This window comes from Lonchura striata, chromosome 6, assembly GCF_050655825.1.
Source record: "Lonchura striata isolate lonStrDom1 chromosome 6, ASM5065582v1, whole genome shotgun sequence".
NCBI lineage: Eukaryota > Metazoa > Chordata > Aves > Passeriformes > Estrildidae > Lonchura > Lonchura striata.
The window spans coordinates 30,546,207-30,562,099 of NC_140708.1; the positions used below are offsets into that span (position 1 = coordinate 30,546,207).

The 15,893-nt window shown below is 38.0% G+C and overlaps 1 protein-coding gene across 4 annotated transcripts in view; it reads right to left on the reverse strand.

Moving 5' to 3' along the window:
• LOC110473608 (VPS10 domain-containing receptor SorCS1) overlaps nt 1-15,893 on the reverse strand; it is a 258,920-nt gene that overhangs the window by 133,836 nt on the left and 109,191 nt on the right. For all 4 annotated transcript variants that reach the window (XM_031505274.3, XM_085582756.1, XM_085582759.1 and 1 more), the window contains exon 3: nt 9,015-9,114. In XM_031505274.3, coding sequence (XP_031361134.3) covers nt 9,015-9,114 — 100 coding nt within the window. The remainder of the gene's footprint in view (nt 1-9,014; nt 9,115-15,893) is intronic.

Sequence of the window (15,893 nt, forward strand, 5' to 3'; positions counted from 1 at the left end):
AAGCTACATCCAGAGCACACAACATGCTCAAGAGTAGAGTTCACAGAAATTGCCTATGAGGAAACGAAGAGAGACCAGCAACCAGACCACATACACAAGGCTAAATCCTCTAAAATATTTTCTGTCTGAAAAAAAAAAAAAAAAAAACACAGAAAAATAAATATTCAAACTCTGTGCAATATGCTGTGCAAAGGAGCCCTAAGCCAGGGGAACGTGATTTTTTTTTTTTTAGGCATCACAAATTAAGGTTTTGTTGGTAACTGTGCAGTTGCATGGAAAACTTATTGCACAGCTTTCTGTCTGTCTCTGGTCTGTGTGGAAAAAGACACTGAGCAAACACATAAACATCTCATCACTCCACAAGAGACAAAACCCTGAGAAAGGCCTGCACACAGAGAATTTGTAATGCAAGGACCAGATCACAGCTCCCTTCTAATTCTCCTTATTACCTCTAATGAAGGAATTAGGTACATGGAACTGGAGACTGAAGAGATTTTATATTTGCACAGAAGCAAAGAGAGACCTAAATGCATATCTGCTGTGGAGAATTCAGTGTTTTGAATTGAAGCTGTTCAGAGCAGACATGTAACAACAATAGAATCAGCAAAGTGATTAAAAATGTAATTTAAGTACCATTATTATGTTCCACGGTTTTCAGTAGAATTTATCTTGGTAAATCTCTAAAGAATTTTAAAAGGAAACATTTAAAAACAAAATGGCTTCAGCTTTTTGCACCCAAAACATTGTTATTCTAACATCAATCTTTTCAAGACAGAAAAGTCTTAGATGACCTCAGCAGAAAAAAATAGTGTTTTGACTAGGAATAAGTGCTTTCAAACAATACGATCTTTTTTCTTTCTCTAAATAACAAAATCCATTATTCATAATATTCTATATGCAATAGAAAACTGCAAATTTGATTTTTACTTGTGCTAATTTAAATGTTTCTGTAAAACATTATCTTTTGAAAATATTTCACCAGCTTTTTAACTGCAGTGTCAGTTTAAGAAAAAGCAACAAAAGTGTGTTGGCTGACAGATTTATGGTAACAGTTGGCCACACTCAAAATTTACGACCAAGTATTTCTCTCAAATCCTCACATGTTCTTCTTAGCAAATGTGCACAGAAACACTGTGAAGGTAAAAGTGTGCCCTGAACACTGACCATGGTCTGATTTCACTCCCCTATCCATGAAAAAATGCTTAGGAACAGTGGCCTAGGGTTTGATCCACTGAAGCAGAATACATAGCAAGAACTCCTCTGATAGTTCTTGGTGAACGTATTTTGGTTTACTCGGTTTCTGTCACCCTGAACACCACCCTCAGCACTGCCTCCAATTATTGCCATTATCATTACTCTGCTTGCTCAACAGCTTTCTCTCCTTTGCTCTCACTTATCCCTAAAATATTTACCTTTACAGAAACACTGACCACATTTCAGTACTTCTGAACATGGTAGAAGAGATTCCTCCACAGTAAAACTGATTTTGAGCAAATTTGTGAGAGACCCGTGCCCATCTGAAAGCCACGTCCTGGCAGACAGAAATAGAATTAATTCTGTGTATTCCCATCCACAGCCTCCCTGTGCCATTGCTCTCACGGCTGTGTGATAAGCATTGTATTTCCTTGCTCCACAAGTTATATGCCTTTCCTAAATATTCTAATCCTTTTTTGACTGCAATTGAGAAAGAGGTGGAGAGATGGAAATCAAAAGACACAAAAGAAAAGATAGAGATTACAGTGCCTTATTTTCAGTCAGTTTTGACCTTTGCATTCTCTGTTTTGTGTTAAATTTTACTCCTTTTTTATTATCATTATCATTCTGGCTCTGGAAAACTTCTCTTTGTCCTTGCAACAAGCAACATAAGCCTTTCACTTAGTAGCACCAAAAGGAAAAGGCCATTCATGGTTTTGCAATATCTTTTTCATATCAGACACTTAATTATTCCCATTTTCTCCACAAAGCTTGGCTGTTTCCTCAAGGACCTCTTACTCTCAATTTGATATATGAGTCATCACTTGTTGGTCTCTAGTTCTCATGTTATTTGCATACAAGCCAAATTCCACATTTTCTTAGCAGTAGATGGCTTTCTAATTGCATCCATTAATCTTTGCTATCAGTCCCCTCTCTCTGCATTTACTAGCACTTATCAATCAGAAGTTTCATAATCAATAATATTTTTCTTGTTTTCTTCACTTTCTTCTCCCTGTACTCCAAAAACACAGCTAGACAGAAGGCAAAACCCTTGAGTATCCTGTCATTTCATCATTATTTCTGCATAACAACATATCTAGACTGCAGGAGTGAGCAGTTGCAATAATCTGCTGGCAAATATACCCTGCAGATCACACTATCTGCTAATGAACAGATAGCACTTTGCTGCAGGCCTAGCAAGGGAGGGCTGAGTGGCCAACATTCAAACATTTTGGGTTTTTTACATTATCGTTTCCAAAGTACCACAAAACAGCCATTTTATGGTTATGCCACAGTATCATGTTCTTTTTCTCTTGAAGATGAACTTCTGAAGATACATAGTATGAAGACAACTTCCAAATTTCATGACCAAAAAAAGGATGTTCCTACCATGACAAAGCAGGGAAAGGAGATAAAAGAGATTTAGTTATGTCTCTTTAATACCTCAAAAGCCAGAAGGTAACAGAAAAAAACCCTGCTGTACATATTTTCAGCCCAATTTTATGGGACACTGAACAAACTGATTTTCAACTACTTGGGACCAGTTTGTCATGGGAAAAAAAAAAAAAATCAATATTATGGCATCTGGCTTTCTTCCTGGTTTAAACAGCCTGTCTTACTTATGGAAATGGATGGAGCTACAAGTTTGAAAGTAAGACAGGTCTGTTCTGGCTCTGCCATCAATCCCAGCTGCCTGTATATGGCCTGCAACTAACAACATACTGCTCCTGTGCTCTCTAACTGCTGGCATGTATTCCTTCCAAAAGGAATATCATCTGTTCCAGAGTATTTGGTAAATCACAGTGGAATTAAAAAGGGATGAAAGAATTGAAGGACATTCAAGTAGAGATTATATTGCATAAATTTTAATTGTCCAGTTTGCAGAAAACAGGAAACAGGCTCAGAAGGGAAAGAACACTTTTGAAACTCTGAAGTTGAATTCTGTGGCTTATACCTCCCTATCATTAGTTTCATCACCCAGTGTGCCCTTGGAGACTTCTGTGAGATACAAGGCATGCTGCAGTGCTACTTTGAGTGAGGAAATGTCAAACCTGCCACTATATTTGATAGGCTTACAAGAGCAGAAGTGGAATAAATGAGCTTTGATTTCACTTTATATCCAAGAGGAGATACGGATATAGAATAATGGCAAGGGCTTTGTGTGTAATGGCTGTTGTGAGAGCTGTCATGTACTGCAGTCATGAGCCAGAAAGTTTGGTAGCAGAAGCTGCCAAACACTTCAAAAGTAAAAATAGTCACTTTGAAAGATGAGGCTCTGCCTTCAGTTTGTTAATATGGACCAAATGATTATTAATTATTTGTTTCCCAACGAACTCGGTATTAAAGACAGCACCAGCTTTACAGTGACACATCTTCACTGACTCCAGAGACACCACCCAACTGCCAGATCACATCCAACAAATGTGAGCAACATTCCACCTTCCCAAACCAGTAAAAAGTTATCCTTGTTTGCATGTGAGATGGGAGGCAGAAAAGACAGTCTTCTGAAATGGAAATAATAAGGTCTATACTTGTTTATCTGGTTCACAGCTAGAATTACTCTTGACTCTAAAGGTATTACAAGCAAAAGTGAAAACTGTAATTGCATTAACCCAAGGACATCCCAAGATTATCAGATTTTCCAGCTACCACCACCAGAGGCTTATAAAGCAGTCGACTTAATCCATCATTATTGCTGAACTGCAGAAAATTAAAGACTTCTTAATTCTCAGTGTGACACATCCCTCTTCCCATGGGTAGTGAACTGTTTGCATGTGTACAGTGTTAGCCACTGAACCACCCCTGCAGCCCAAGATAATCTCTTGTAGGTTCAGGATTTCAACCCTTTTAAAATGAGGTGAAATCTAGCTCAAACTGCTGGATGAAACAGATTTAGGCCACTGTATTGAGAAAAAAAATACTCTCTCTGAAGCAAATTATGAGGCTATAAAGAATCATTAATTGTGGCCATAGTGTAGGAGACATTTTATGCACCATCCTGTGTTATACACATTTAATCCAAACAGAAGTTTCCATTTGAAAAAAATTATGTTTTGATCTCCAAAATGCTGCAGGACAAGGTGGTTCCTCCCTTTAAAAAGGTATGAAAACATTCTCAGTAAACACCTCCTTGAAATCTTCTGTTCACTACAACATTAAAAAAAAAAGAATGCAACAAAAAGAAAACAAACAAACAAAAAAAAACCAAACAAAAAAACCAAAAAAACCAAACCATTCCAGCCATTCACATATGCTTTCTTTGGTCTCTTATGACTGTCTCTTTGAAGGCTGGACTCACAGCCTGGAGCTAACAAGGACCTTTCCTTCCAAATAAAAAGAGGAGACAAGAAAATAATTGCTTTTATCTCAGCAATAGTGGACTGCAATCACACAATGTGCTATGGGCATGACTGACAGAGGCTGGGTTCCCACTGTGCCCAATTTGCTAAGGATGCCATCCTTTGACCACCACAGGACTCACTTAGTCCACAGTGAGGTGTGCCCAGAGCTCTGCTGAGCTCCAACCTCTCCACTACAAACTGACAGCCCGCACACCAAGATTTACAGAGGCTACAAGGAGGATATGGCCAGAAATAACTGTTTTCCCTTGACTGAAAAAATCAACACTTGCCCTCACATCAGAGTTCTGAAAGTTTCCATAGTGAGACAAGTCAGAAATAGAATTTTTAGAAGTGCTCCCAAACTGTTTTTAGCAACTGAAGATAAGCAGACTCCTGAGAAGCAGCAATGCCAGGTGGAACTGTTCCCCTCTTTGGACATTTTCCACACCCCTTAGAAGAGTGGGTACAAAGGCAAGTGTAAAGCACACAGCCCCAGGTCTCACCCTTTATACAAGAGGGGCAGTTCACATTTCAGAAACAGAACTTCCCTAAAGCAAATCAACTTTCCTAATACCACAGGATAGAAGGTAGCAATCAGTCATTCCCATTTCAGCTAATAAGAGTAAATTTTCTACTGTCTTGACTAATAGAAACTTCTGCCAAATGTTCTGTGCAGAACCACCAGCCAATGCTGGAAAGAACAGAAGGCTAGGCTGTCATTCCTTTAATTTCCTTTCATTTAAAACTCATTAATATAAATAAATTTGAAGCAGTTGGGGATCTAGCCAGCATTGAAACCCAAGCAATTTTATTTACAATAAATATCTGCTATCTTGGTGCTACACACTCAACAGGACAATGCTTAACACACTGTGATAAAGGTGATAAACACAAGCAGTGAATATTAAGAAAGATGAAGGCATCTGTAATCCATTCATCTTTAAAGAGAGAAAAAACAAGGTAACACTATTCCACACAGCAATTAAAATCTGAACAGTTGGAGGAATAAAGCAAAAAAAATCAAGGCAGGCCTGTGGAAAGGGAGAGAAAGAATAAAACAAACAAACAAACAAACACTACCACAAAAATGCAAACCCACAGGAAACATCAGATGCACTAGTCCTATTAATAGCATAAAAGTCACTGGCAGATACTATCACCCAGGATTTGGTAATTAACTGAAGATACACAGATACAAGGGGCTCAAAAGTACAAAACAAATATGCTGCACAAACTGGCTCTTTGCAGAGAACCCAGTGTGCTTCCTACAAGGATACAGCATATAAATCAGCCAGCAGCACGTCCTGAGTCAGAGAAAACCTCCAGTTAAACAAATTCTGGAATCCCCACCATGACCCATTCACTTTTTACGTGTATGCCTATGATTTTTCCATGCAATGAGTAAAAACAACCTATCTGAAAGGCTTTTATAGAGAAATACTGCAAAGCTTAGTGCATGTGAGTTTCTAGGAAAATGAACAACACACTTCTGTGAAAACAGAATTTAAAGGTATCTACCTGGATTTATATTTTGGTTTAGTTTGTAACCCATCAGCATTATTCCCTAACAGTATTTCTTTGTGTAGAAGCATTCAAATAATTTTCTTTCTCATCACAGAAGGCTCTATGAACCTAACAAATAAACCAGTGTTGACATACCTAAGCCTAGGTAGGGATTTCCTGCACATTGCACATATCTCTTCTGGAGACTTGTTGACAAACACTCAAACGGGCTCTGTGTCTTTGGCAAGATCCATGTGGTACATTTTTTACCCCCTGATCTGTGTCATCTGTCATACGACCAGGTAGCACAGTAATTCAGTAAAAGGAAAGAAAACTAAAAAATGTTTCCACTTCTCCTTGCCAGGACTTATACATCACTATGTTAGTAACCACTTTCTGTCATTTCCTTTGGAAAATATTGTAATTCAGAAAAATGCCAAGCAACAGCAATAGGTCATCAGTGTAAATTGTAAATAATGATTGACTTTGTTCTAATTTTTTTTTTCCCAAGCATCCTTTTGCAATATGACATAGCCTGAGATGTCTGGTTAAAGGATTTAATTTTGCTCAATAAAGAGACACGAATTGGAAGTCAAAAGCTTTTAGAAATAAATTGGCATGCATGGGCTGTGGGAAGCTCTGCGAATATTGCGTATTTATAGGCCCATTTTTTTTCTAGATGGAGAAGAGCAAATAAATTACAACAAACAATTTATTCAACATGATGTTGTTTGTTCATTTCCAGAATGTGAAAATAATCAGAAATTCATGAACAAATCTATCAATTATTTTAATAAATCCAATTACATTCATTCTACCATTCACTATTCTAACTGCTCTGCTTTGCAGAGACAAGACTTACATAAATGGAACACTTGCTTTTTTCCATTACAAGCAATCAGTCCTGAGTCAGCTAAGTTCAAAATTTACCTTCTGTTTCAATGAAACTACTCCTAAAAGTAAAATATGTGCTAAAATAATGGGTTTTTTCCAAAACAAGGCAGCTTCAGTAAGTTAAGTACATGCTGACCCCCCTCACGGATCACTGCTGTAACAAGGTCTCTCATCTAACAACTTGAAGATGAAAAATGCACCATTTTCTTTTCCACTACTGAAGAAGCCTTTTCTCTCTGCTAAGGAAGGCCTTGTGGAACAAAGGACACCGAAGGCTGCAGGTCTAGTCTGAGAAATCACCACATACAATAATATTTAGGGAAAACACACTGTTAGCATTTGCCCTGCAACAGTGGCAGCGCACTGCTGCACTAACTACACTGCACTAACTGCAACAGTGCATAAGGGCACGGATTTTATAAAACTCATGGAGTTTAGAGGAGTTGAGTCCTAAATTTTAAAAGTATTTCTGTAGCTATCTATCCAGCCCACATTAGTGAAACAATGCAATTTTCAAAGTGGGCAGAGTTTCTGAAAGTGTTATCAGAGTTTCAGGGGAGGAGAGGGGATCAGGTCTTAGGAGCCATAGATTTTTCCTTGGTGGCAAAATTTTGAAACATGTTTTCCTCAGCTTTTCATTCCACAGCAGGTATAATAAGGACCTTGATCTTCAGTATTTTTGCTTTCCCTGTAGAAGTATTCTTAGTGTGGACATATCCCGTGCCCTCCTCAGGAGACTACTTGGGTGTCTAAAATTAAATGTTTATTGACGGAATGGCCTGATGTTCCACCGAAACAGACAGCACATGGAGGGCCTCCAGAAGTTCTCCCTGCAAGTCTTACTCTGTTCTGCTAAAATAAACTTTGAAAAATTGAATCTTTCCACCAGACCATTACCTAGGTCGTCTCATCCCAGGTGTTGCAGCTTTCCTCTGGCACTGGATCATATTGACTATAGGCCAACTTTACAGCAGACGTCTGCCAGAAAAGATAGTTCCACACTTCTGCCTGAAAGCCTTTTCCTTCCATCTACGTAGTTGTTGAGCTGGAAAAGGATTATTTTTCAGGCAGGTCAGCCCTGGATCCAGCTCACCAGATGGCTACACAAACAAGGGTGGCAGAGAAGGGCAGGGAGTGGGAGGGTGCAGGATGCAGCTAGAGGTGATGAAGGCTCTCAGTGCCAGCCTGCACATCAGTTGGCTTGCTGAAAGACATTTAAGTGATCAGATCATTTCATTCTTCAGCTCCTGGAGAGAAGCTTCAATCTTCTTAAGGGTCAGTATCAATGAGATGACATCTCTCCACTAATTTGGGGCCATTTAATTGCAATTTAAACTGCTAAGCATTGTCCTTTCTGGTTAGGACAGCTCCTTCTTCCTTTCACAGTCTTTCTTGAAGAACACATAATTGTTTCAGTATAGTGAGAACAGCATTAGAGTGACTTCAGGTACCCAAATACACCCAACCTCCTTTAGAGGTGAGTCTACTAACATTTACTGCCAATGCAATTCAGTTTTGCCTATAGTGACTCAAGGACTACGAAACAAGGAGTAGAAAACAAAAAAAATTGTCAAAAATGCATTTGAAAAAAGGCATCCAGATTCCATTCATGAATATGTCAGCATTATAAATTCATAGTAAAGTGTTAGTCACTAGGGTGTCTGAATGATTAAAACCTTCTGGGCTTTGAAGGCATTTTCTCTGCTGGAATTTGTCAAATCCTGTTCAGTTCACCTTTGGGAGCACTTAAAAGACAAATAATGTTACATACAATCTGGTCACTGTAGATTCATTTCTGCTATTTTAACAAGTCTCTCTTCCAGAGAACAAAATCAACACCATCCAGAAAGTAAGCAAACAATCACATGCACAGCACCTGTCCATGGCCATCCGTCCCTCTAGTATTCCTGCTAAGTAGTATAGGTGGTACAATTTTAATAAATAACACATTTTTTTTCAAGGTAAGAGTGAAAGAGAGATTCCTGCTACTTAAACTGTAACAGATATTGAGGAAATTAGAAGAGCTCTCCAGGGCAGAAATAGCATCATAAAGGTAAAATGAGCCAACACATTGTCACCTACCTTACGTTTGTTTGTTGGGCACACATACAAGTAGCTCAAAATAGTCTTCAGACCAACTTTATCATTCAGTTTCTCATATGTTGTCCCATAATCTGTTGACCTACAATTCAAGAGAGATTCTTATAAGTACAAACACTTAATCACAAAACCACAAGTCACTTGGCAGCTTTTCAATATAAGTCATGCTTTAAATAGCAGAATGGCTCTCCAGAGCTTTTTCAATGATTCATGTAGTATATAATGATACTTAATTATACACACACAACATCATGTGCGTGTTTATAATTTGCATTTAAATTAGATTAGGAAAAATTTAACCAGCATCTTCCCAAAGCATCTTAAACATGCACAATAAAAAATGATACATTCTGCATACAGAAGATAATGATTGTCAGAAATGCCAAATAGCAGACAGCAAGAGACTAAGGTTATCAATTCATCATCTACTCCAAGCTTGGACTGATTTTGTTAAGATGGCTCATGTCAGAATATCCCAAAGTACCTTCTCTGACACTGACTAGCAGAAAGGATTATTCTTGCTTTAAAAGGCACCATTCAGTAGAGAAAGTAAAATATTTTGGAAATGAGGGTTGCCCGTAAAAACACCGACTACATGTCTTGGGGAAGAACAAAAACTGTGAACAAATAAGACTGTCCAGTGTTCCTGAAGGAGTTACTCTTAACACGTGACTGGAACCAAGATCAATCATCAGCAGAGGTTTTCATTATGCAGCTCATGCTTGCCTGAATTCTGTCCCAGTATCCCAGAGATTTAGATAATGAGCCCAGCCCAGTAGAGCTGGCATCCATAAATTGCAGAAAGGAACAAATATCTGGGTAACAGACATTCAAAAGCATTACATATTCCTGTATCTCATCTGTAACATGTACAAATGTTCACTTGCAAGCAGTAATATGAATTTTCCCTTTTGCTAAGCACTCCAAGGCCAGACATTCTGAAGTAAAATCTTGGCACTCATTATTTGCAGGTTCTCTCCTATCAGGGCAAGACTGGCTAAATTCACAAAGGCATTTAAGACCTTTAATGATTTTTTTTTTTTTTTTTTTTTTTTTTTTTTTTTTTTGTGGAATATGGGGGGTGGAACATTTCTGAATCAAGTACCACATACCTACATTCATATTATAGCTTCTGGGATTTTAGATTTTGCAATTTTCAGATTTTGCATGAATAAAACAAGAAAGCAGCCACCAAAGGTTTTATCCATGAAAGATGAATTGCATTAAAACATGAATCTGCATTAAAGTTGAGTCTTTCTATTTAGGAACTTTATAGAAGCCTTTGTACATATCTGCCTGCTCATATAAAAACTGCCCTATGATTTATGTCTTTAGATTTCTCCTTCCCTCCAATAAGCACACACCCTCTGTGTGCATGTATGACCTTTGGTGTTTAGAACATTAACGGCAAATTCTCAGCTGCTGACTGATCTTTCCCTTTATAAGGTCATCTCTCTCAGGAGCACATATAAACTAACTGAGCTATTTCCTCAGAGGATTGAGGAGTAGGACAGTGTGCTGGTTGTTACTGTTACCAAATATTTCAGAGATGCTCCAGCATCTGGGTGAGGGGATCCACAGCAGGATGCTGAACACAGCCTGGCCAAGGATGGCAGCGTCCCTTTGTTACGTTGCCCCACCTCACCACCCAGTCTTATCAGAAATGAGTATTTCTGCTGCTCTCTGCCTAACCCCAAAAGCTACCCTTTGTGAAGTTTGAGCTGCCAAAGACATGCAAAGATAGTAAGGACTAAATCTGACATGCTGAGCTTGGAAAAATATATTGACAAAATAATGCTGCTTTTTCTTATACCAGCGATAATGAATTCAAAATGGGATCCTTCAAAAGGGGATAGGAGCAATGAAAATCTGAGACATAAAATTTGCTTTGAAATTGTTCAAGAAAGGCAGCCAGTACCCCTGCCACAACACAAGCAAAATTATGTCAACAGCCTATTGCAAATGGTAATCTCAGAATTGCCAGCCACTTCTTACTTCAAATCTCTAGGCAATTGTTTTGCATTCACAGCTTTATTTACAGGTAACACTCTATACAGACGGAAGCGTGTGCTTCTGTCAACATCCATAAAAGAAACCGAAAGATTTAAAAGCTTAGAAAAACATCATTTTTTTCAGATGAACGAATTCACGAGCAATCAAAGGAGCTACTATTAGATCTTACTCTCATTATTGTGTTCTAAACTGACAATAGCTACTCCTTCTACCTTCCCATTTACCATTTTTTTCTTTTGCACCACTTTACAATTACCCTTAATTTTAAGAGGGGCAGGGGGAGAGGGGGAAAATATTATATATATACAAGAGCAGATAGGCATCCATAAGTGTTTTAACACAAAGAAATGGTAATGTAAACATTTGCAGAGCAGTGGGAAAAAATAATTATATCAAAGGAAACACTGCATACATGGGAAGCCTCTGTTGGGACCTAACCCAGGCATACCACAAACCTGCATTTATCTTATTTCTTATATATATATATATATATATATATATGTATGTATATCTGCATATGTATACAAGCAGGCACTGATGAGCAGCCTACATAACAAGCTTTGTTTGTCTTATTAAATGGGTGTATAAAGCAGCATGAGACTCCTAACCCATAAAAACACATCAGCCATTGGATAGCCCAAGAAGCCAGCCTAACCTGGAAGAGCTGCAAAGACAGATGCACCTCAGCAGGGTGTAGGCATTAATGACAGAGCAGGATCAACAAATTCAATCCCAGTTATCTGAAGGGGAAAGGATATTAAGCAATCAACATTTCCACATTTTGTGTGGAAGGCTGCTCCTCTGAAGTTCTGCAGAGCGAAATCAGTTTTAGTCCATCTGTATAACATGAGCAAGCAAATGCCTGGAGAAATAATTGTAAAGCAGTAAACCCCTGGGTTTAGGACCTGCAGAGCAAAAATAAACTATGCCCTCTAAATAGCTACAGCTAATGGAATAACTATATGCAAATGAGTGAACAGTAAGCCCTATTTTATTGTGTCTTGTGTAGACACGTGTGTTGCAATGGTGTCTCAGATTGTTTGGGGGGAGAAGGGGGATGGGAGTGGTAAGTTGTGGATGCCACTGAAGTGCAGAAGACAGTAGAAGAATAGCATTCAGAAAATAAAAGTATTTAGATTCAATTTGGAACATCACACTTGTCCCACCATATTAGTTGTAATTGCTATCATTAAATCCCAAATTTTACCAGTAGCTGTTTAAAAACAACTCCCTATTTTTTCAGTAAAGCAGAAGACAATACAAAAAGATAAACATTTTCATGATTACTAGCTCATTTCACAGTATAAAAATGTAACAGAATTGTGAGATTGAAGCTCTGGCCTTCCCAGTAATAAATTAAAACAGAAGTAGAAGCAAGTAGAATAATTTCTGTTTTGCAAACTATTTGCAAGAAAGCTGACATTTAAATAACTTCATTATTATTCATTGACAGGGCTTTTCCCTCTCCTCCCGTCAGGGTAAATGACATTTCTATTACAGTATTATAATAAACTCCTGCACATTTTAAATAAAGTCACTGAATTCCATTAGTCCACCTACTGTCATGAATATATCTCAATCCATTCCTACCAATATTTCACAATTATAACAGGCATTCTGAATCAAGCAGCAACATGAACCCTATGGAAATTTTCTTCTTTTGCAACAAGCACAGACTGACATTCAGAGTACTGTCAGTTTGAATATATAGATTAAATAAATTCCCCAGCAAGTTGCCGTTTCCTCCTTTCTTACAAATTTAAGGTTGCTCATAGTTATTTTATATAAAAATGCTGAAGACTTGAAGAATTGAACAGTTGATCATCTGGTCAGGAGGGTTTTTTTTTTTTGCATCAAGATCTTTCTGGAATACTCCATGAGAAAAAAAGAAAAAAACATTACTTGCAGACTTTAAGCTGTCTCATGTCACCTGCTTATTGAGCACAGCTTTTTTCCCATGTTAACAGATTAAGTTACTTGTTTTAACACACATCATTAAGAAGCAATCACTTTAATTGGCACCATTTACTTTTTTTTTTTTTCCCTTTTCCCACCAGTTATGCCTGGTTTTCACATATTAACTTGACTGCTTCCCCCATGAGAGCACTGCACTTCGTGTCCTTATTCCTCTCCTCCCTCCACAGTTTAATTTGCTGCTCTAACCCTGCTCCAAGTGGCAGCCAGGACCAGAAGCACCTGAACTGTGAGAGATGGGCTCTGGCCTTGTGCTCCTTCTGCACATGGATTTATCCCTGGCACAAGCCAGGCCTTTTTAAATTAAGCAATGACTATTAGATCTTGTGTTCCAACCTCACACACAACCAAGTTTGCCACCTGGTTTGCCTCCAAAGGGAATGGCCAGGTGAGCACAAGATTTGCCAGTTGCTATCGTATTAATCTTCCAAGAGCAGATTTTTGGAAAGAAGCCCTTCAGATCGCAGAAGGCAGAACCACAGAGCCACAGGCTGCACTAATAAAAGGCTTTCAAACGAACATGTTTTTGAATAAAGGAATAATTAAGACATTAAAAATTATCTTTCATGTCTGAATGCAAAAAATACTGGAGTTGGTAATTCTGAAGCAAATTTGTATTCCTGTATACAGTGTTTTAGGCCTGTTCGTAATCTCTGCTGTAGAGTTGTTGATATTTGCACTCTTTTTTTCTGGGGAGACTTTAAGGTTGAGGTGCAATTCCTTCATCTCTTAAACTGAAACTCTTTACTTTGGTTTCATAGCCATGTAGTAAAGCTTCCCATTGATTTTTGCCACATCACCATATTTCACAAAAGCTAGTAATGTCAAAGTCTTCTTCAACAGCTGGCCATTTATGTTCACATGTTCCTCCTGTTAATCCCTTCACAAGGCATTGATAGATATCACTTCTGGTCTAATGCCTCTTTTGATTTAACTCCTTCATGTGCAACCCTGCTATTTTTTTTCCAGAAAGTAATAATGCCTGATCTCAGTTTCTGAGGGTGAAACTTTTTTTTGTTTTTAATTTACTTCTTCATTTTCATAGAAAGTTACTTGTGCTTTGCAAATTACCTTGCTTCACCCAGACACTTCTCACCACTGTCTGTCATTTTAATTCATTGTATAAATAATTCCCCAAGGCTTTTCACATTTCTAATGGGATCTGTTTGCTTAGCTCATGGAGACTGACACATTTTGAATAGAGTTATACAATTCCACCTGGAAGAGCAATTGCAAGATGTAAACACAGTAAGTCCTGTGTCCTTGGACAAAATTTCCATGTAGAAAAGAGCATCATTGTAAGATTTTGGTTCAAGAGGGCAATGGTCTGACAGCAGTGCCAAGCCAAACAATTGATCAGCATTTCTTTAAATATCTGTAACAGCACTGGACATGTCACAACATTAAAACGCTTCAAATTTATCCAGACAGGTTGAAATTAAATTTTTTGACATCTCCAGCATAAAGAAAAATAAGGTATTTCAAAACTCAAGGGACCCACATGCCTCACGCCCTAAGTGAACACATTTCTGATTACTTTTTTCTCATGAGGCCCCCAGCAGGCTGGCAAATAGTACTGTTCTCACTGTCTAGGTGGGTAAACAGAGGGAAAGACGAGATAACTAATCCTACATTTGAAGGAAGTCTGTGGCAGAGCCAAATTCAAGTCCCCTCAGGCTCCACCATCTTCCCATTCCATCCTGACAGTTTCAAATTTTCTATGGTTTCGTGAGTGTAAATAAGGATTGGAAGAAGTCTTGCTATCAATGGCAAAATTAAGAAATACAAAATTAGGAACAGTTTAAACAGGCATTTTAGAACAGATTCAAACCTCCATTTTGAAATTATTTTCTTCCAATCTGAGCTGTGGCTGTATGTTTTACACAAAATTAAATCATAAATTTCTATGAGTTTAATGAAATGTGTATTTTTTTTTCCACTCATGGGAAGAATTTTCTACTCATGGGAGGAATTCTACTCATTTTTTCCACTAATGCAAAGAATTTCCTCATCATAAAATAAAGTTTCCCACCTGCAGAAGCCACCAAAAAGACTTGGAGAGGGAGTAAAAAAAATTACAAAGAAACAATAGGAAACTATTAAATTGACATTTCTCTGCATAATCAGTTGAAGTAATTCAATTCTCTTCTTTTCATTTTCAATCAACTTTTATTTGGAGTAATCTAAATGAACAGAAACCTACACACTCAAATTTCTTGTAATTTTTGGTTTAATACATTCAGCTGATTATTGCTATAAATAATTTAAAGATGTGACAAGCAGGAAAAGCAGCTCATATGTTATCATCCAATCCCCATTCTAAATATTGCATTGGATAACTTTTCAAAATATTACCCAGTTCAGGCAGAAAGAATATAGGGGAGTGAGAGGGCCATGAGATGTCATTTGTAAGTCACAAAGATGAGCTTCTTGTCTCTCCAAGTAATGGCTCAAGAAAAGTAAATTTGCCTCATTTGCATGCCATGCTGTTTCAGTGGAGAGTAACTCAGGTTACCAACCCATGGAAGCAGAGAATACTTGTTCCTATATCAAGGTCAACAATTGCTTCAGAAGTCATGGGATGAGGACAGTGGGAATATTCCAACAGGAAACAAGACAGGTTGTATGGCATGAAAGGAAATGGTGCAATCAGGGTAAGGTTATTTCTTACTCTTATCTGTGTCAGATGAAAGGCAAAGGAAATGGTCAATTATGATGAAGATGCAAGAGTTCCCAACTGGACAAGACAGAAGAGCAAATCCACCCATACCATAATGCACAGCATTAGACAGCAGCAAGGACAGGGAAAAGAAGAATTCTCCTAATAATTAGGGTAGCACACAAATGAGAACCATTATCCTGGTGTTGGCTGAG